At 61.9% G+C, this 21047-nt stretch overlaps 3 protein-coding genes across 5 annotated transcripts in view; all 3 read left to right on the top strand.

Annotated features, from left to right (window-relative positions):
* Positions 1 to 4845, top strand: part of PLEKHM2 (pleckstrin homology and RUN domain containing M2) — a 35585-nt gene extending 30740 nt beyond the window's left edge. For both annotated transcript variants that reach the window (XM_078452352.2, XM_078452351.2), the window contains 8 exons: positions 86 to 174; positions 794 to 926; positions 1175 to 1365; positions 1809 to 1874; positions 2567 to 2726; positions 3076 to 3255; positions 3338 to 3454; positions 3775 to 4845. In XM_078452352.2, coding sequence (XP_078308478.1) covers positions 86 to 174; positions 794 to 926; positions 1175 to 1365; positions 1809 to 1874; positions 2567 to 2726; positions 3076 to 3255; positions 3338 to 3454; positions 3775 to 3909 — 1071 coding nt within the window. In that variant the 3' untranslated portion in view covers positions 3910 to 4845. The remainder of the gene's footprint in view (positions 1 to 85; positions 175 to 793; positions 927 to 1174; positions 1366 to 1808; positions 1875 to 2566; positions 2727 to 3075; positions 3256 to 3337; positions 3455 to 3774) is intronic.
* Positions 4846 to 6582: 1737 nt separating this feature from the next.
* On the top strand, positions 6583 to 10755 carry SLC25A34 (solute carrier family 25 member 34). Its single transcript, XM_060625205.3, has 5 exons — positions 6583 to 7187; positions 7766 to 7831; positions 7922 to 8074; positions 8478 to 8612; positions 9234 to 10755. The coding sequence occupies exons 1-5, from the start codon at positions 6768 to 6770 to the stop codon at positions 9414 to 9416; spliced, it is 957 nt and encodes a 318-aa protein (XP_060481188.1). The 5' UTR covers positions 6583 to 6767; the 3' UTR covers positions 9417 to 10755.
* A 217-nt stretch (positions 10756 to 10972) lies between these two features.
* On the top strand, positions 10973 to 15691 carry TMEM82 (transmembrane protein 82). 2 transcript variants are annotated; one of them, XR_009607725.3, is made up of 7 exons: positions 10973 to 11482; positions 11639 to 11711; positions 11888 to 12062; positions 12936 to 13353; positions 14798 to 14985; positions 15240 to 15438; positions 15538 to 15691. XR_009607725.3 is itself a non-coding variant. In XM_060625204.3 (6 exons), the coding sequence occupies exons 1-6, from the start codon at positions 11395 to 11397 to the stop codon at positions 15333 to 15335; spliced, it is 1038 nt and encodes a 345-aa protein (XP_060481187.2). In that variant the 5' UTR covers positions 10973 to 11394; the 3' UTR covers positions 15336 to 15690. The 2 variants fall into 2 exon arrangements, 1 of the variants encoding a protein (XP_060481187.2); XM_060625204.3 differs by having other exon boundaries at positions 15240 to 15690.
* The last annotated feature ends 5356 nt before the right edge of the window (positions 15692 to 21047 follow it).

The raw sequence follows: 21047 nt of genomic DNA, 5'->3' as shown, positions 1-21047 counted from the left end.
GCCGGCCCTCTGTCTGGCCGTGGCTGCCTCTTCCGCCAGGCAGCAGCCAAGCCCCTTGTGCATGTGAAGGTATCGTTTCTGGCAGGTGGGCCTCGACCAGCAGACGGTGAAGCTGGTGTGCACCAACCGCAGGAAGCAGTTTCTGCTGGACACGGCTGACGTGGCCCTGGCTGAGTGAGTGACGCCCCCCCCCCCCCCCCCCGCCGGCCAATCCCCCACCTCCCTGTTCCTGTAGGACTGGAGGTCCTGGCCTGGTCTCCCCACCCTTGGGGCAGGAGGGGGAGAAGTGGGACACAAACCAGTGCGGAGCAGATGTGTTCCCTCCGGCACCTGCAGGGAAAGGTACACACACACTGACTGGCTCCGTCGTCAGTTCAGGTGACCTCAGACCCTGCGTGGCCTGCGGAGAGGAAGGGGGCTGGTGTGAGTCACCCGCCAGGAAGGACACCCGAGCCCCACTGCTGGCCTTTGTGCTTTCATACAGAAAGTACACATGATAAGATCGGATAGTGACAGGCACCCGGGTCCCACCCGTTCTGCGGCATCCCCTCATGGGGTCCTGCCTCACCGTCAGACCCCAGGCACCTCGGCCGCGGGGAACGGTTAGGCCTCTTCCGGGTCACAGCTGATGGCAACCGACCGGTGCATCATCGCCCCACCTGCTGCCCTGAGCTCTGCTTCCGGCCGGGTCCCTCCCCAAAGTTCCTGGGACCCCTCCAGGCCAGGATCCCGTCCAGTTGAAGGGTGGGGGGTCCCCCAGGCCTCTGACAGCAAACCCCACTCCCTTGTATAGGTTCTTCTTGGCTTCTTTGAAGTCCGCCATGATCAAAGGCTGCCGGGAGCCACCTTACCCCAGCATCCTGACTGATGCCACCATGGAGAAGCTGGCACTGGCCAAATTCGTGGCCCAGGAATCTAAGTGTGAGGTAGAGCTGGGAGTGCAGGGGAGGTATTGTGGTGTTAGGGGCCAGGCGACGCAAAAGGACGTCTTTAGGACCTCTCCATCACCCACCTGGGAGGGGCTCTCCTACCCTCGGGTCCTGTCCCCCACCCCACTTGGGGCACGGCCTTGCTTTCTCAGCGGCCATTCCTGGTGCTGGGCCGCTGGTGAGCCCGACCCAGACCTCACCGCTCTGTCTGCTGCCCTCTCCCCCCCCCCACCCCCCCCCCCCAGGCCACCGCTGTCACCGTGCGCTTCTACGGGCTTGTGCACTGGGAGGACCCCCTGGATGAGTCCCTGGGTCCAGTGCCCTGCCACTGCTCACCCCCTGAGGGCGCCATCACCAAAGAAGGCATGCTGCATTACAAGGCGGGCACCTCCTACTTGGGCAAAGAGCACTGGAAGACTTGCTTCGTGGTCCTCAGGTGGGGGCTCCCACAGCTCTGGCCCCGGGCTCGACCCGGGGCTTGTTGGGCCCTCAGCGGGGGTCTCCCTTGGGCCGGCCACCCGGGAGAGAAGCCCACGGGGGCCTCTTTCCACCCCCAAAAGGGTTTTGGAGCACACCCCCTCCGGGCTGCGAGAGCTTCTGTGTAAAGCGGCCGTCTCTGGGGCCCGAGGATCCTGGGGCGCATCAGGCGGGGGTCCGGGCAGGGCTGCTGCCAAGGTTTTCGCCATCCCCAGGTCTGCTGAGGGGACAGCACGCCCTCCCGAGCCTCTGCAGTTCTCTCTTCACCTTCCCTTCCACAGAGGGCAGGCCCCTTGGCCTCTGGGGCTTAAGGCCCCAGTTCAGGCCCCCCCGGGATCTGGGCCCCACCTGGCCTTCGGTTCTTGGGGCGGGCCTCACCCCTGCCATGTTGTGCCCCTGCAGCAACGGGATCCTCTACCAGTATCCTGACCGCACAGATGTCACCCCTCTGCTCTCTGTGAACATGGGGTGAGTGTCCTAGCGATGGGGGGCTGGGCAGGCGTGAGGCCTGGCGGTGCTGTCCACAGGTGGCGGCTCTGGCCGAGCCTGGGACCCGGGGCTCCTGTTCTCCCTGGCTCGAGCTGACACCCCACCCCCTTGTGTCAACCAGTTCGGCCTGCGCCCACTCAGCCCCACCCCATCCAGCAGCCCTGACCGCTGCCCTGGGGTCTGCTGAGCCCTGAGGCTATAGGACCCCAAGCAAGGGGAGGCTGGGCATCGTCCTGTCAGGGGAGCAAGAGGAACTCCTTGCCAGGAGGGTCTGTCCGGGCAGGGGAGGCGGTCCCTCCCCCGGGAAGCTCCTGACTTGATGGAAGATGGACGCACAGGCACTTGGAGAAAACCTGGGGCCCACAGAGGCAACGGGAGTGAATGTGCCCTGATGCCAAGAGGGCCAGAGCTAAGAGCGGATTCTCACCCCTTGCCTGGCCAGGTTGAGATATCTAGAAGGATCTTGGCAATTCTGGCAGTTCCCCTTGCAGAAGTTGTCCCTCGGAAAGGGCCGGGCCCGCCTGGCAGCTTTAAGTCTCTCCTGAGAGCCAAAGGGGTCCATAGCACCTTCCGGTGGCCTCCAGCCCCCGGGACCGCGGGTGCAGGCGCACCCGTGTCCGACGCCACCCCTGCTTCCTTGCTCCCCTTTCACCCCTCCTCCTCTGGCCCAGGGGGGAGCAGTGCGGTGGCTGTCGGAGAGCCAACACCACGGATCGGCCCCACGCCTTCCAGGTCATCCTCGCCGACCGGCCCTGCCTGGAGCTGAGCGCGGACAGCGAGGCCGAGATGGCCGGCTGGATGCAGCAGCTCTGCCAGGCCGTGTCCAAAGGGGTGAGCGCCTCCGGCCCGCGCCGCTCGTCTGGCCTCCCGACCCCGTCCAGCCCCCTCCGGTGTCCCTTCCCCAGACCCACACGCACTCACAGAGAGGCCCATGAGGACGAAGACGGGGACCTCCAGGGGACAGCCCAGGAGCGGGTCCTAGGGCTCAGGGCCGCCCGTGGGCCGGACACTCCCACTGTCACCCCTGTCCCCACCTCCACTTCCGACTTGGGTGGAGCCCGCCTGACCTCTGGAGCAGGGGGAGCCCAAGGGCTGGCTGGGCCCCTGGAGGGGGCAGGTCTGGTGCCACCGACCCCCGGAGAGCTCCAGCTTGCCTCTCCCCTCTACCGATGCCCTTCAGGTCATCCCCCAGGGGGTGACCCCCAGCCCCTGCATCCCCTGCTGCCTGGTGATTACCGATGACCGCCTCTTCACCTGCCACGAGGACTGCCAGACCAGCTTCTTCCGCTCCCTGGGCACAGCCAGGCTGGCCGACATCAGTGCGGTCTCCACGGAACCCGGCAAGGAGTACTGTGTCCTGGTGAGCTGGGCCCGGGGGCAGTGGAGGCAGGCCCTGCGGAAGGAGGGCCACGTCTGCTCACCTGGGGACCCGCCCTCCCCAGGAGTTTTCCCAGGACAGCCAGCAGGCTCTGCCCCCCTGGGTCATCTACTTGAGCTGCACATCTGAACTGGACCGATTCCTGTCTGCGCTGAGCTCCGGGTGGAAAACCATCTACCAGGTACCAAGCCACCCGGGGCCCCGAGGAGTGGAGCCGCTGCCCCGGGGAGAGGAGTCCTTCCTGTGTGGCACAGAGGCAGGAGGCAGGGGCCTGGGGACGGCACTGTACCAGCAGCTCTGGGACAGCCCGGAACATTTAGGACCAAAAGGGCAAGATTCCGCCCTCCAGCGCATCTGAGGCCACAGCCAGAAGCAGAACCTGGGACACGCTGCCCCTTCTTGGTCCCGTGGTGCCGAGGGTCTCCAGGGCTCCCGTGGCGCCCCAGGATAGCGGGGTCCTGGGCCGAAGCCCTCACAGACCCCCTCTCTGTCCCCGCACAGGTGGACCTCCCCCACAAGGCCACCCAGGAAGCCTCCAGCAAGAAGTTCGAGGATGCCCTGAGCCTCATCCACAGCGCCTGGCAGCGGAGCGACAGCCTGTGCCGGGGCAGAGCCTCCCGGGACCCCTGGTGCTGAGGCGGAGCTGGCCGGCCCCCGCCCCCACCCCCCCCACCCCCCCCCGCGGGCCAAGAAAGGCGAGCGGAGCAGCACACGCAGTGGCCCGCTGGGGCATCATGCCGCTTGGGGCCTGGCTTCCACCCCTGTTCCACAGCCCACTCCCACCCTGGGGGACAGAACCACCGACCGGGGCCTGAGACGGGGTCTCTCCCCTCCCAGGGATCCAGAATGGGTGCTCCGCACACCCCTGGGCATCCTGCCTGGCCAGTGGTGCCCGGAGAGTGCTGCTGGGGCAGAGGGTCTGAGCCCTATGGGCTCTGTGTACGCGGCACATCCGGATGTATCTGCGTCTCTTCAGGACAGCAGTGAGAATAGTATCAGCTTTGAGGGGAGCGGAAGGACCGAGAAGGCAGCAGTCCCCTCTTCCTCTCCCGAGTGAGAGGTCTGGGCGGAGACCCGGCCATCCTTGTTCATTTTTGAACGTTCAGCCGGCTCTGCAGGGAGGCCGGGCACTAAGGTCTCGGTGCATGTTTCCTCCTCGCTATCTCCGGCCCCCGGCACACTGCTGCCTGCCTCGCCAGGGCCCACAGCCGGGGGCAGGGGCAGGGGCAGGGGCCGGGCCGGCCCTCCCTGGCTGCCCAGCGGCCCCGCATGTCCACGGCCCCCTGCCCCTGCCTCTCCCCAAACCGCAGCGGCCGGAGGACCCGGGAGGACCCGGGAGGACCCAGGAGGACCCAGGAGGCAGGCTGTTTCCGTTTGCAGGGAGCAAAGGGGAGGGAGGAGGGCTCAGAGAGGAATGGAGCCCACCAGCCTGGCGTCCCCGTGGGTGTCTCCTGACCATCCCCTGCTTGGCTGGAGCCGGGCCCTTCCGGAGAGTTTTATCAAGGGCCCGCCGGGGGAAGGGGTCAGATGGTCTGGGTTTTGTTTGTTGTTTCTTTTCTTTTTTTTTTTTTTTTTTTAAATAAAATAGACACGTTATATTGCCAAGACTTGTCACTGGCCCTTTATGACCAGGATGGAGGAGGGGCATCTCCAGCCCCCCTCTGAAGCCCCTTGGCCATTCATTCTTCATTCATTCCATAATTCTCTGCCATCAGCTGCTCTGTGCTGACACTGAGAACCTGGTCGCCCGCTGCCCCCCCATGGAGCTCTCTGGAGCTCAGGCCCTGAGGGTTTCTCGGCCTGACCTTTGCTCTCTGTTGTATTTCCTGCAGTGGCCAGGGGAGCGGCAGCTACCCCTCCAGTCCCGGGACTTGTCCCTGCGGCCAGCCTTCCCAGCCTCCCCAGCTCTGGGGGCGAGTGCCGGCCATGTGGGATAAACCCGAGAGTGTCCAAGCTGTCCCCGGACCGCTGGGTGCAGGCCAGAGGGTGCCAAGCCTGCCAGGCCCAGGCGGGGGGTTGGGGGGAAGTGATCTGGGGCCCCGAAGCCCTCAGCGCTGCCTCTTCCAGGCCTTCGTACGGGGCGGGGGGGGGGGGGGGAGGAGTGGGAGCTGGGAAAGGTGGGCGTGGAGGCCTAGAGGTGGGCTTGCAGGCAGGGTGGCTCGGCCTCTGGTTCTGTTTGGAACTTGGCTGATGTGGGGTGTCCGTGGCGGGAGAGAACTGCCCGGGGGCAGAGGCCAAGGTGGAGGCCAGGCCGAGCAGCCTAGCACCTGACAGCCATTCCCAGGGGTGTGAAGTCCCTTCTCACAAAGGGCCACGTCTGGGCGCCTGGGTGGCTCAGTCAGTTAAGCAGCCGACTCTTGATTTCGGCTCAGGTCACGATCTCAAGGTACAGTAGTGAGCTAGGCGTGGAGCCTGCCTAAGATTCATTCTCTCTCTCTTTCTCTCTCTCTCTAAAAAAAGCAAAAAAAAAAAAAAAAAAAAAAAAAAACCCAAAAAACAAAGACAAAGGGCCATTTCTATACCAGGGCCTCTCCAGAAACCTATAGTCCAGAAGAGGTTCCCACCAGGAGGAGGGACAGGACTAGGGGGCAAGTCTTCATAGGGTGAATGACCAAAGCCACAGGCCACCCCTTGAGACACAATGGCCCCAGGGCCCTGGAGTCTTGGGAGGCAAAGGATGGGGAGGAAGGAGCCAGAGCGGGGGACGGGGCAGTGGCGGGCGGGGGGTGGGCATCTTCTGGGTGGAGCCCTGTGCCAGGTATGTTCTCCACACACCTCTGAAGTAGGTGCTGATATCCCCATTTTAGAAACAGACCGTCGCTAAGAGAAAGTGACTTGCCCAGAGTCACACATGGTAGCAGAGCCCGGGATTCAAAAGCAGTTCCACCGGGCTTGAGAAGCCCTTCTCCACCTCTGCTCTCAGTGGGACCATAGACTGTGGGAGCCAGACTGGAAGACTGAGGCCGGGAACGGAGAAGCCACAAAGACGGTGGCAGGGTGGTTGTGGGCAGTCAGTGCGTTGCCTGGGCACGGTTTCAGGAGCCTCCCCGGGCAGTTGCTCTATGCCCAGGGCTCCGAGCTGCAGCAGGACTGGCTAAACCAGAGGCGGGGCAGGGGCACCAGGGAGGGCAGGAGGGTAAGAAAAACAGGAGGAGGAGTCTCAGCTGATTGACACCTTCTCCCCGCCCCCAATCTCCCTCCTGCCCCAGGTGACCTTTTCCCCAGATCCCAGGGTCCAGGCCCACCCCTGCGGGGAGGTGTGGAGAACAGAGACAGCTGGGATTGGTCAGAGCCAGCAGGGGCGTGTCCCGGGCTCCAACAGCCCCAGCGGCGGAGCAGAGCAGGTGGACTCCCAGGATAGACCAGGGGCCACCCGGCCTGTCTGACCTGGACGTCTGCCCTCCAGACATGGCCCCAGGCCCCCTTGATCCCCAGCCGGGCGGCCCTGCGGGGGTGCAGACAGCGTAAGCTCCGCCACCCCAGGGCCTGTGCCCATGTCCCTGCCCGGGGCGCAACGGGCCTCGGGAACAGAGGCCACGGAGACGGTTGCCCCCGCTGTGGACCTGGTGCTAGGCGCCTCGGCCTGTTGCCTGGCCTGTGTCTTCACTAACCCCCTCGAGGTGGTGAAGACGCGGCTGCAGCTGCAGGGGGAGCTGCGGGCCCGGGGCACCTACCCGCGGCCCTACAGGGGCTTTTTTGCCTCGGTGGCCGCGGTGATCCGTGCAGATGGGCTGTGTGGCCTGCAGAAGGGGCTGGCCGCCGGCCTCCTTTACCAGGGCCTCATGAATGGCGTCCGCTTCTACTGCTACAGCCTGGCGTGCCAGGCTGGCCTCACCCAACAGCCTGGTGGCACCGTGGTCGCAGGCGCCGTGGCTGGGGCGCTGGGAGCCTTCGTGGGGAGCCCTGCTTACTTGGTGAGTGCCTTTTCTCCATCCTCCATCACCCCGTGACCCAGCTCGCCCCGGGGACTCTGGAGCCTCCCAGGCTGGCCCTGCGGGACCGACCTGGACGGCCGGGTGGGGCCTGCTGGGCGGGGAACATCCCTGCCCGGGATTGGAATCTGCCCCTTGGCTCAAAGCCCCAGAGCCTGGTCCTGATCCTCATCCTCCTGGGGTCCCTGCCCCGCCAGGCCTGAGCCAGAGGGGGGGGCAGAGGGTGGCAGGACGGGTTCTGGCTCCACCCCGGTGTGGCCACCCATCTTCCCGTGCAGCCCGTGCGAGTGAAAAATAAGCGAGGCCCCCGCGTCCCCGGCTGGATGTTGTACCGTCATCATCCCGCTTAGTCCTCAGAACGGCTTGTCAGGCGTGAGCGGACGGGCCTGGAGGGGGTTAAGTAACTTGCTCCGGTCACCCCGGGATGCAGACCCAGGCTGACTTCAGAGCCTCGCCCCCGACCCTATCCCACACGCCCCCTCAGCTGTGGGGGTGGGCTCGTGGCGCTCTGGATGTCGGGGCGCGCTCGTCCAGGCCCTCTCTCACGTCTGCTGTCACAGGTCAAAACACAGCTGCAGGCCCAGACGGTGGCCGCGATGGCTGTGGGGCACCAGCACCATCACCAGGTAGGAACCGTCACTCCCCAGAGCTCCCTGGGCCGGATGGGCTCCTGGGCCGGCAGGGGCTGCCCATGACGCGGCGTCTTCTCCCCGCAGAGTGTTCTGGGGGCCTTGGAGACCATCTGGCGGCAGCAAGGCCTGGCAGGACTATGGCGGGGCGTGGGTGGGGCCGTGCCCAGGGTCATGGTCGGCTCCGCGGCCCAGCTGGCCACCTTTGCCTCTGCCAAGGCCTGGGTGCAGAAGCAACAGGTGAGGAGCCGGGGACACCTGTGCCCACCCACAGACACCCCAAAGTAAGGGCCGTCTGCCTCCTTTCTCCCCCTCTGGGCCCTCATCACTCCCTAACATCTCCAGCTGGACCCCCACCTAGGGAAGCCAACGGGGAGGTGACAGACAGGGCCCCTGAAGACAGCTGAGGACCCTGGCTCTGCCCTTAGGGTCGTGTCCCCGGCCCTTGTGCCCAGCAGGAGTGGGGGCCAGCAGTGAGCCCTGTAGCTGTGACGGAGCTGGGGTGGGGGGTGGCTGGAGGCGCCCGGTCTGTTCCCCTCCCCCTAGGTCTCCCAGCCCCCACACGCTGGGAGGGGAGGGTGGGTACCCTGCGGGGGGGGGGGGGAGGGCACCTGCAGGCGTCAGAACCTGTACCACCCCACAGTGGCTCCCGGAGGACAGCTGGCTGGTGGCTTTGGCTGGAGGCATGATCAGTAGCGTCGCTGTAGCCGCAGTCATGACCCCCTTCGACGTGGTCAGCACGCGGCTATACAATCAGCCCGTGGACGGAACTGGCAAAGTGAGCAGGGGCTGGTGCGGGCGGTGGGGGGCCAGTGGGAAACTGGAGCGCACCCTCCAACACACACACACACACACACACACACACAGCCAGAGACACGCAGACACGTGACATGCATGCAGACGCATCGATTTGCCTTGTTTGCTGAGCACCTATGTCCCAGGCAATCATCCTCACAATCACCTCCATCTTCCTGATGAGGAAACTGACGCTCAGAGAGATCTGGTGACTTGTGTGTGCGGTCGCCCGGCTGATACGTGGAGGAGCCCGAATCAGAATCCAGGCCTGACCCCACGGCCTCACGCACACGGGCCCTCGCGTACACCGGTGCGGGCTGCGCTCAGCCCAGAGGTGCCCTCCACAGGCCGAGTGAGGGCTGAAATCCACCTGTGTGCCTGCCACTAGCCAAAGTTCGGCCCCCAGGCACGGGGCTGTGGCTGCCTGGACGAAGAGGCTTCTTAAATTTCACAGCCTACAGGGCCACCTTTCTAGAATTTGCCCAGCTTGGGGAGAGTCTCTCTACTGATGTGCCACAGTAGCCCCTACACACAGACACCCCTGGTGGTGCCAGCCAGGGCGCCACGTTCCCTGTAGTGACATCTGCCCCGTGTCTGTCCCCAGGGCCAGCTGTATGGTGGCCTCGCCGACTGCCTGGTGAAGATCTGGCGGCAGGAGGGCCCCCTGGCACTCTACAAGGGTCTGGGCCCGGCCTACCTGCGCCTGGGCCCCCACACGATCCTCAGCATGCTCTTCTGGGATGAGCTCCGGAAACTGGCTGGGCGGGGCCTGCACCAGGGCACCTAGGGGGCACCCCTCACCCCCATTTCCCGACACAGCCTGGCACTCGGCAGGAAGCAACGGCCCGCTCCAGCTGGGAATGGCCGGCTCAGAGCAGACCACTGGCCTGGACCCTGCCGCAGGTCGGAGGAGAGTGTGGACAGCGCTGGTCCCCCCCAGACCCACGGCCCCCCTCAGGCCAGAGCATTTGTTCCGGATGGCCAGCCACTTTGTTCTCCAGCAAATTCTCTTCCCTCTCTGTACTGGGTTACCTTATCCCAGAGCCTTACTCATTATGATACTCGCTGCTCCGGGGCATGGCCATCACCTTGAGCTGGGTCGCTTACATGCATCAGCTTGCTTAGTCCTCAAACAGTGTGAGACGGTTAAACCCTCTTTTACCAAGAGGAAGCTGAGAACTCAGAAAGGGGAAGTGCTTTGACCAAAGCCACACAGCTCTGAAGTGGCAGAAAGAGGACTGGAAGTTAGCTCTGCCCGGCGCAGGCTGGTGTCCCTGGCAAGAGCCAGGACCATGAGGGCTGGAGGGCCCCCGACAGTCACTGTGAGGCACCACGAGGCCATAGTGGACCCTCCGACAAGATGGTTTAAACAACAGATATTGTCTCACAGCTTGGAGGCTGGAAGTCAGACATCCAGGCATCCGCGGGGTTGGTTTCTTCTGAGGCCTCTCTCTCTCTCTCTCTCTCCCCTCTCTCTCTCCCCCCTGGCATGTGGACGGCCATCTTCCCCCCGGGTCCTCACATGGTCTTCCTTCTGTGTCTGTGTCCTAATCTCTTCTTATAAGGCCCCCAGTCGTGTTGGATTAGCACCGACCCTAATGTCCTCATTTGAACTTAATTACCTCTCTAGAGACCCCATCTCCAATTACAGTCACATACAGGGGGTTAGAACTTCAATATATGAATGTGGGTGGGGGGGACATAATGCAGCCTATAACACCAACTAGAAGCTTTTACTGAGGGCTTCCTAGGTGCCCAGCACTGTGGGCGTCCCGACAAATCCTCATGACCGTTCTGAAAGGGGTCTCTGGACATGCCCATTCTTCAGATGAGGAGGCTTAGGCCCAGGGCGGGGAGGGGACTGGCTCAACGTGAGGAGCAGAGCTAGGTGTCCTCACCCTGGGCCCTTTCCCCAGGCTGCAGCCACACTCCTCCCAGGGAGTGTGTTCCTAAGGCCCACGCTGACCTTTGTGCTTCAGAGAATGACACCGAGTCCCTGGAAGGGATAGGACTGGCCCCAGCCCAAGCAGAGCCTAAACCACCTACCCTGCCATCCCCCATGTCTGCTGTTCCCCGGGGGTACCCCACCACACACTCCAAGCCAATAAAGTTTTCTATTTTGTTTACTTCCACGACTCCCTTCTGCTGAAGCCTCGGTCTCCCCCACCCGTGACACCACCCCCCACCCCTCGGCTCCCTCCTCGGTCTGGGGAAGGAGGATCCAGATTTGCCGCACCCACGGCTTCCAACCCAACTGAGGCCTGCCACCTAGTGGACACGGGGAGGATCGTCGAGGCAGGCTGCCCAGTGGCGGAAGGAGAGGCGGGGCCCAGAACTGTATCTCAACCTCAGGTTGTGGGGGGTACGGACCACCTTCCAGAACTGGGGCTGAGGGGGCAGAGCCTCGATGCAAGGCTGCGGGGGGCAACAGATAAGGCCTGGGGCTTCAGGAAGGCCCTGTGGGCAAGGCCTAAGGTAGGGTGAGAAAAACGGGCACCCAACTTGAGCAGAGACAGAGGCCAGAGATCAGTGCTGGTTTCATGCCGCCCAAAGGCGGAGCCCCTGGACAGCAGTAGGCTCCCGAGGCCAGTAACCCTGGGGCCCTGAAGGTATCCCTGCCTCCCCTCCCCTCCCCTCCCCTTCCCTCCCTTGAGCTTCTGATCCCTCCCTGCCCCTCCCCTCCCTCCACTGACACCTTTGCCCCGTGACTTTGGTCTCTCTGGAGCAGACCTGGCCAGAGGCGGGGGCTGATCCCGACAGCGGCCATGTTCTCCCTGCCATCCCTGCCCTCCTGGCTCCCCGGCCTCCCCTCCCTCCAGTGGGGCTCCAGCCTCCTAGACTCTGTCCTGCAAGGTGAGCGCCACCTCCCTGTCCCGTGCAGCCCCGCCCCCTCCGGCAGCTCTGGGCAGCTGCAGGGTGGACCCCCCCCCCCCGCCCCCGCCCCCCACCACGTGGGTCTCCCACCACCTCTAACCCTCCAAACCGCCTGCCCTCCCTCCTGCCCCTCAGGCCTCATCGGGGCCAGCGGAGTCTCCGTCCTGAACAGCCTCCTGAAGGTCTACTTCTTTGTGAACTGTGCCAAGTGAGTGCCTGCCAACCCAGCCCACTCCTGGGCCCCCCGAGCTGTCTCCGGCCTGTGAGGGCAGGGCCGGAGGGAAGGGAACCCTATCCCCAGTGAGCATGTCTGGGGGCACGGGGACCACTGCCCAGGCCGAGGCTGGTGGTTCTGGCCCTGCCCACGTCCATTCTGCCCCACAGCAACCCTGAGCGGCGGCTGGAAAAGCACCGGCTGCAGCCCCCATGGGCCTTGCTGGAGACGGCGCACTTGGCAGGGCTGGCCCTGATCCTGACCGTCGTGGGGGCCCGGGTGGCCGCCCTGGTGGTGCTTGAGTTCTCCCTCCGGGCTATCTCCACACTGCTCTCCCTGGGCAAGGTAAGGCTCCCTGAGGTGGGGGGGGGGGGGTGTCATTACCCGAACCCGGGCCCTGATTTTCACCCCAGACCCCCCTGTCTCCTCACCACCTCCTTTCTGTAAGACCGAGACCGGAGGGTGCAGATTGCCCCCTGGGGTTGTGATCGCCAGTACAGTCCCTGCTCCTAGCGAGGTCCTGGACACCGAGCTCCCCGTGTGCCAGGCCCCGTGCCGGATCCTCTGAGTGCGTCATCTCACGTATCCACACAGTCAGAGGCGGGTAGAGCTTCGCTGTGATCTCCATTTCACGGACGGGGAAACTAAGGCTCAGAGAGGGTAACTGGCTTGTCGCAGGTCAACAACCAGCAAGAAGCGGGGTCAGGCTCTGAACCCAGGTCTTCAAGGCTCTGAGCCACAAACCTTCAGCAAGCACATGGGGCCCAAGGAACAATCGTGACTGAAGTTAAGCAGCAAGAAATGATCCCAGTAGGTAGGGCTTGACCTTGAAGGCAATATCCCTGCTTTTTTTTTTTTAAGTTTATTTATTTATTTTGAGAGAGAGAGAGAGAGAGAGAGAGAGAGAGAGAGAGAGAATCCCAAGCAGGCTCCATGCTGTCAGCGCAGATCCCATTGCGGGCCTCGATCTCACGAACCACGAGATCATGACCTGAGCCGAAATCAAGAGTCAGACGCTTAACTGACAGAGCCACCCGCGCACCCCAGGGAATATTCCTTCTTTGGCAATGATCCCCAAGGTTCCTTCCGGCTCCAGATTCCTACAGAATGGAGCCTCTGCACCTTCACAGCCCCTTGGCACCCCCCCCCCTCAGGTGAGAGGCAGCCTGAGCCCCCAGCATCGCGGCCCCCTTTCTCCCCCCCCCCTCCCCCGCCCAGGGCTCCCAGGGCACCGAGATGCTGCGGCTGCACCTGCTGTGCCAGTACGCGCTGGGCTGCGGGCTGACCTGCGGCCTGAGCTTCCTGCAGGAGGACGCCCCGCACCGCACCCTGAACCTGCTGCTGGGCCTCTGGCTGGCCACGCTGCTCCGCACGGGCGCCAGGCGCCTCTGCCACCACATCCACCAGCTCTACGAGCTGCACAGCAGCCAGCAGTACTGCGGGGTCTGCCTGGGCCTGCTGGCCGGCGCTCATGCCCTCCCCCGGCTGCTGGCCCGCGCCCTGGCCGTGGCCTTTGCCGTGGGTGACCTGGCAGCCGTGGCCCTTATCAACCGGGACTTCCTGACCACGTCAGACGCCGTGCGTTTCTGGACGCCGCTCGTCATCTGCTACACGCTGCTGGTCATCTACATGCAGGGTAAGGGCCACAGGCGGGGTCCTGGGCGGCCGCTGATTCACTGGGCATTCACGTCCCACTGTCCGACCGGGGCACAGCATTGTGCTGGGCCCCGGGGGAGGCCGACAATAGTTAGGCCACACCCCTGCCATCCCAGGGCGCCCGGTCTAGTGACAGAAGCCATATGGGGCGGCTCACTGATGGGTGTGGCATGCGCTGGGAGCCCCAAGGAGATGGAGCTTGAACCGGGTTCTGAAGGATAGTAGGAGGGCTCGGGTGGGGAAGGGGGACGGGGAAGAGATCCTGGCAGAGGGAACCCCGCAGGCCGAAGCCCAGAGGTGAGAGAAGGTGGGGCCCTGTGGAACGACTGAAAAAGTGGAGTATGGCTGTCACCCTAAGGGAATGGGGAGGGGTTGAGACTGGCCAGGCTGATGGGGGGGCCTGATGGAGAGCCCTCATCAACCCAATGCAGGCGGTCTGATGAGAAGCCCCTGCACGGCTTTCAGCAGGGGAGAGCGACCTAGCCAGATGTGGGCTATGGGAAGAACCTCCTGGCTGCAGGGCGGAGACGGGGTCGAGGTGGCGGGACAGGGAAGGGCAGTCAGGCAGAAAGCAGCGGGTGCAAAGGCCCTGAGGTGGGAGTGAGTCTGGCGTGCTGGGGAGTAGTAAGGAACGGGAGCGAGCCAGAGACGAAACGAGGACACGGCTCAGATCAGGCAGGACGTCACGTTCCTGTGTTTAGAAGGTCACTAGCTGCCGAGCGGACATGGAGTAGACACTTGGCCCACAAGGTCAAGAACAGAAGCCGGGAGCTGGGACTGGGTGGGGCAGCGGGAGTGGGGAGGTGGGTTCGGGTGGGGCTCTACTTAGCAGAAAGAGTCCCCGGGGCTTCCCGACCGATTAGAGGTGGCAGTGGAGGGGCGCCTGGGTGGCTCAGTTGGTTAAGCGGCCGACTTCGGCTCAGGTCATGATCTCGTGGTCCGTGAGTTCGAGCCCCGCGTCGGGCTCTGTGCTGACAGCTCAGAGCCTGGAGCCCGTTTCAGATTCTGTGTCTCCCTCTCTCTGACCCTCCCCTGTTCATGCTCTGTCTCTCCCTGTCTCAAAAATAAATAAAAACATTAAAAAAAAAAAAAAATTAAAAAAAAAAAAAAAAAGAGGTGGCAGTGGAGGCAGGACGGCGCCTGCAGCTTGGAGCTGGCGTGCCCCCCCTCCCTCCCCTGACTGCAGGCAGAGCGCAGCAGCGGGCAGGCTCGGGGGCAGACAGCGAGGCCTGGTTAGGAAGAAATGCCTGGTGCCAGCCAGGTGCTCAGAGAGTGGGGGTGAGGGAGGAGGGAGGCAGGGGGCTGCAAGGGGAGGGGAAGGCTCACACTGAGGAAGGTCGGGGGCAGCCGGGAGTCCAGGCCCCGTCCCAGGCCGGACCTCAGGTATGGCGGGCAGGTGGTGACAGGTGCCCTGCCCCCCCCAGAGGAGCAGCGGCAGAACCCCGGCCTGCAGAGCCAGGTCCAGACGGTGCTGGTGCGCATGGGCGGCCTCTTCGTGCTGCTGCTGACCGTGGGCAGCTGGCTGGACCTCCTGGGTGTCCTTATGTCCCTGCTGGGCGAGCTCTGGTGCCTGACGAGCGTCCGTACCCTGCTGGACCTTTGCCAGATACAGGTGGGCGCTTCACCGCGTGGGTCCCCCAGACACGGAAGCCCCCCTCCAGACAGCCCGAGGAGCCTCCACAGGCCCGAGTTCAAGAAGGGCTGGGGTGACCTCTCTCGGGGTGGGGGCAGAAGGAGCTGAAATCCCCTCTTTCACCTGGTGTTAAGCTTTGACCCCTGCGTGGGAAGCAGGGCCTGAAGCTCCCCCACCAGAGGATGGGGGAGCTGAGTTGTGTCCTTCTTCTTTTCCTCCCCACCTTCCCCCAGGAGTTTCCATCCCAGAGGCCTTCAGTGTCAGCTCCAAGGCAGCCCCCGCCCCAGCCCTCAGCACCTGGCCAGCCTCAGGGGACGGCCCCCTCCTGACCTGCCTTAGCAAGGACTTGGGAGTCTGTCTCGGGCCCACCCAGGCTCATCTGGAGGTCTTGACCCCAGGACTGCCAGCCCTGCCCCCCACTTGGAGTTCAAGGTGGGCACTGGGGCTCTTGGGAGGGAGAAGAGGGCTCGGGGCTAGAGCTCTCAGAAGGGGGCACTTGGAGGCCACTGAGCGAACCCCTATTTTTCTCAGGACAGAGAACGGATGCAGCGCCCTCAAACCTGCCTTCCCGGTGGGGGGGTTGGGGGAACGGGGGAGAATTGCATTCTCAGAACGGCTTCTCCTTTACTGGCCTCCCTCGCCCTCTCCATGAACAACAATAAAGATGATTTTCTCAACCTGCGTTAGAATCATGAACACACAGAGAGGGAAAGAGGCTTTTCTGAGGCCACACAGCTCCTCTGGCTGGGGCGGGCCCCGGGGATACATGCCGGCTGGGTCCCCTGGTGTTGGGGAGTTCAGTACTGAGGTGGCTGAGGAAGCCATGGGGATGTGGTGGCCTGGACACGTGCTCTAGCACCCCCCTACAGTCGCGGGTGGATGGCGCCCACATTCCGTCCCATCCTAGGCTGAGAACCAGCTGAAGGGAGGCTTGGCTAAGACCGTGAGAATCCTTGCCATTTCAGCTTCGTTCAGCCTCGTATTCCCTGCAGGGCCCAGCCCGGGGAGGCAACAGGCTATCTGGGAAAAGGTTGGGTACCAGCTCCTCTGCTCACTTGCTGTGTGTCCTTGGGGGCTTCGCTGCCACTCTCTGAGCCCGTCAGAAGAAAAATTGCCACGTGTAGGGTGCTGACCATGTGCCAAGCACTATGCCGAGCACTTTTATGATCTCGTTTGGTTCTGACATCAGCCTCAAGAGGCAGGTACTGTTATCCCTTTTTACAGATTCAGAAACAGGCTCAGAGAGGTTATGTAACTCGCTCAAGGTCACTGAGCTAGTTGGTGGCTAAGTCAGGATTTGAATCCGGGTAGCCTGACTCCCAGAGCTCAAGTGCTTTGCATGCCTCCTGCTACCCCCCTCTTGTTGGAAGAACTGGGGCCACGGAAACCAACCGAGGTGCACATAAAATATGGCAGGTCCATTCCTGGAAGGTTCTGGAATATGGTTGCAGCCACCTTGTGAGCAGGGTCATCTGATGCTCCATCACAGCCATGTTACCCCGGCCAGAGCATCCAGCCCACAGGGCAGTTTCCACAGGGACAGAAGGCCCAGCTCAGGGCCCTTTCCCAGGGGGGGCCCCACAGGGCAAAGGAGACTCCCAGCTTCCAGGCCTCCTGGGGGTTGTGAGGGTCAGATTGTCTAGGAGGGGTGGAGGAGATGTCAGGGAGGAGGTGAGGGGAGACGATTCTTGGAGGATTCCAGGTTCTGGCAAGCCCTGCTTCTCAGCAAAGGCCACCATGGTCACCCAAAGGCTCCTGCCTCAGGACAGAGTCTGGCATAGGATTCTCCGCTCCCCACCCTGGGACACACCTGGGACACACCTGGGACATAGGGCAGGCTGGCCCCAAGCCTGGACAGGGTGGTTTCAGCTCATTCCTCCAGAAATGGCCACCCAACTGACAGTCCAAGCCTAATCCCTGACCCTTTGCTCTCTGCCACCCTACCCCCAGATGGGCCTCTCAGCCCCAAAGTAGCTGAGGTGGGGGAAATGCCTGTGGCTGCCCCTCCCCCAATCCAGGACCCAGCCCCCCTCTGCCTGGGAGTGCGTTCAGTTCCCTCTGGGCAGGAAACTTGTCCCAGTCTGGGAGGAAATGGCTCAGTTAGTTGGGCACCCAGCCAGCCCTTGCCAGACCCAGAATGGGCACCAGGTTCCAACTCGGGCCTGATGTTTTTGCTGGAAGGTTCTCTGGCCTCTTGGCCCCTAGCACAGCCTGGGACCCAGTGGGGACAGGGCTGGGAGGGGATTGGATTTGGCAGTCCTTTCCTTTTTATGGACACAGGGACCATTTCCAAACAAAAAAATGGGCCACGTGGGTTGGACTAGGATTCTTTTCTTATCTATTAAATTATTTTTATGAAAAAGTCTGACAAGGGTATAAAAATTAGATCACTCTAAGTGAGGCGTTTAGCAAATCTCCATCCCAAACAAAGGAAAAGAGGCCTGAAGTCCAAAGAGCAGAGGAAATCCAGAAGGTATGGTCTGGAATGGGGTATGAAGCTGGGACTTCTCTCAGAGACCATGAGAGTTCGAATCCTGGGCTCTGACCAGCATCCTTCTGAAGAGGAGGGAGACCGGGGCCCCCAGTCTCTGCTAGGAGGGGGTAGCAGCCTCCAGGGCAGCTGGGATTGGGGTGAACCGGCCTCCCCCCTCCTGAACTCCCACTTCGCCCCTTCTGAGCTCTGGCATTGTCCCTTTGGGCATCCTGCATGCCTTACCCTAGTCACTCATTCACAAGTAATTATTGAACATCTGCATGGGGCCGGGCTCTGGCCTGTAGTAACTGTGCCACAAGGAAAAGTATGGCTGGGTAAGTCACTCGGTCGGCGGGAGACTGGGACAAGCTAAGGTGAGTGTATTTGTGATCCACAGCTGTGTTACAAACGGCCCCAAAAGTTAGCAGCTTAAAACAATAGACACTTACTGTCTCGCGCTTTTTTGTGGGTTGGGTCCCACAGGCTGGCTGGGGCCTCTGGCTCAGGGTCTCCTCACAGACCGCAGTCAAGACGTGGGCCAAGGCTCCGGTGACATCGTGAGGCTTGACCGGGGTAGGCTTGACCAAGCTCACTCACATGGCTGTTGACAGGATTCAGTTTCTTACAGGCTACAGGGCTGAGAGTCTCAGCTCCTCTGACTGTTGGCCGGGGGTCTCCCTTCGTTCCTCGCCATGTGGGCCTCCCCATAGACAGCTCCCAACAGGGGAGCTGGTGTCCCTCAGAGCAAGCCAGCAAGGGACAGAGAGAGAGAGAAAAGACATGCAGGACAGAAGTCACAGTCTTTTTGTAGCCCAGTGTTTTGGGTTTTTTTAATTTTTTTTTAATTTATTTATTTAAATTTATTTAAAATTTTTAAAATTTTTTGAGAGAGAGAGAGAGAGAGGCAGAGACAGAGCACAGGCAGGGGAGGGGCAGAGAGGGAAACACAGAATCCGAAGCAGGATCCGGGCTCCGAGCCGTCAGCACAGAGCCCGATCGAACTCCCGAACCGCGAGCTCATGACCTGAGCTGAAGTCAGACGCTCAACCGACTGAGCCACCCGGGCGCCTCACGTGACTGACATTTTTAAAGGACTCCTCCCCTTGCTGTTTGTAGAATAGTGCAGAAACAAGCCAGTTTGGAAGCATGTGAAATTACCCAGGTGAGATGATATTAACCCTGGCAAGAACCCAGGGCTTGAACCAAAATGGTAGCCATGGAGGTAGTCAGAAGTGGTTGGACGTGGACGTATTTCGAAGAGTCCATAGGACTTCCTGATCAATTAGATGTGGGTTTGATAGAATGAGAAGAATCCAGGGCTCTCGGCTTTTCGGCCTGAAGAACTGGGTGAGTGAGATGGGAGGCATCTGGGGCAGAGCAGGGCCCTTCACGCAGGTGCGGTTGGCGTTGACGGGAAGGCCGGGTGTTATGATGTGTGTGATGTGGGGCTCAGGGAGGCCTAACCGACAAGGAGCTGTTGACACTGAGTCCTGAACGTTGCGGGGGGGGGGGGGGGGGGGCGTGGTGCGGCAGCCCAGGTGCTGAGATGCCTGAGGGACTAAAGAAAGGTCCCCGTGGCTGAGCAGAGGGCGCCAGGGGCACAGCAGTGGGAGATGCGGTGGGTCGTGGAGGCTGGCTGCGGCCAGATGGCCCAGGGTCACGGGAGGGCTTGGCATTTTCCTCCCTGGAAGCAGCAGGAGCCCCGGAGGGGCTGGGTGGGGAGCGGGGAGGGGGAGCTCGTGAGGATCACATCCTGCTCTAGCGAGATGGTCTGGCCATCAGGGTGGAGATGGGTTGTAAGGAGTAAGGCAGGGCCAGTCCAATGTTAAGGGCCCCCTTTAGGAAAAAGAATACAAAATTTGCATTGAAGTGGGTAGGGATAGAATGATAAAGAGAAAGCATAACAAATTGCTGGAGGCCTGGAGACTTGGGTGCCTTCTTCTGACATCTCCCTGGGCAGTGTGCCAAGGGCACTTAATGGAAAATGCTTCCTGAGTGCGACCTGGCTACCTCCCTTCCTAGAACACTCTGTAACTCCCAGCAACCCTCACAGGGGCCCCTACCACGGAGAGGCCTACACTCACAGTAAACCCACCTTGGCTAAGAGAGAAGTAGGGAGGCCAGCTGGGGGGAAGAAGGGGTCTCAGGAACTGGGGGTGCTAAGAAAGATGAAGCCAAGGGTGGGGGCTCCCAGTGGGGGTGGGGGCTCAAGCAGGGAGATGGGACCAGTGAGGTGTTTGAATAGGGGCTCAGCCTTGGCAAGCAGCCAAGGGCCTGGGGCAACCTCGGGGACCCCCAAAGGGACGGACACCGGGATTTCCTCCTCTCTGCCCACAGAGGGGCTCTGACCTTCAAGGCCAGGGCCAAAGAGGGGCCTTCCCAGCCTGCTGAGCCTCTGGCCCCCTCCATGGAGCCCGTGCTGATTTGCTAAGCAATGGTCTGGCCGTGGGAACCAACCAGCCCAGACAGTGCCAGCTCAGGCCCCCAGACCAGGAGGGGATTAAGACCCAGACGATGTTATCACAGCCAGCTCTGGGAAGCTGGGCCCTGCATGGCCCAAGTGGACATAGGCTTGGGGCCTGAGAGGAGGGGAATTTATGTGGCTATAATGTGGCCCGGTTTGCTCCCCTTTGGTTTTTTAAGTTTGTTTTTGAGAGAGAGCAAGCTGGGGAGGGGCAGAGAGAGAGAGAGGGAGAGAGAGAATCCCAAGCAGGCTCCACGCTGTCAGCGTGGAGCCCGATGTGGGGCTCGAACCCATACGCCATGAGATCATGACCTGAGCTGAAATCAAGAGTCAGATGCTTACCCTGACTGAGCCCCCACCCCGGGTGCCCCTTCCCCCTCCCTTGGTTTTCAAACATTTTCCCTACACACTTGGCCTGTTCGGTAAAGCTGCCTGGAGCCAGGCTACCCGGGTTCAAATGAAGCCCATTTGTCGAGTGGACTGAACAGATGATGGAGGTGGGGCATGTAGCCCAGAGGCTGACCGTGGCCTCTAGTCCACCCCACCCCACCCAGCCAAGGGACTATAACTGAGTCTCAGTCGTGCCCTTCTGGTGTGAAGGATCAGTGAACACATCTGAGTAAGGGGATGGAGAGGCAGGCCCCGATTCAGGCAGCCGAAGCAGGAACCGCAGAAGCCCATCTCAGGGGAGGAAGGGAATGAAGAGGCCCACTTCCCCCGTCTTGTCCAGGGGACTGCTTCCGGGTACAGGAAGATGAGCATATGTGCATTTCACTCGCCATGAGCTGTTAATTCGCTGATTCTCTACTGAGGAATTGTAACCCTGTGTTATGCATTTTTCATGCATTATCTGCCCGCCCCCCACCACCGCCCAGCTTTCAGAACCACCTGGAAGGCATGGTTTTCTCTGTCTCCTCAGGAGAAAATCCAAGGTACGGAAAGCTTACGTGACTTGCTCAAGATCACAGAGCTAAGAAGCGGGAGAGCCAAGATCCAAATTCAGATAGGTCTGATTCCAAAGCCCAAGCTCCTAACTGCTTACTACCCGTCACTACACTGCTTCACATGTGATTTGCATTTGCAGCTACTTGTAGACCTCCAACC

Source organism: Panthera onca, chromosome C1, assembly GCF_046562875.1.
Source record: "Panthera onca isolate mPanOnc1 chromosome C1, mPanOnc1 haplotype 2, whole genome shotgun sequence".
NCBI lineage: Eukaryota > Metazoa > Chordata > Mammalia > Carnivora > Felidae > Panthera > Panthera onca.
This window is presented reverse-complemented; position numbering and strand designations above follow the sequence as displayed.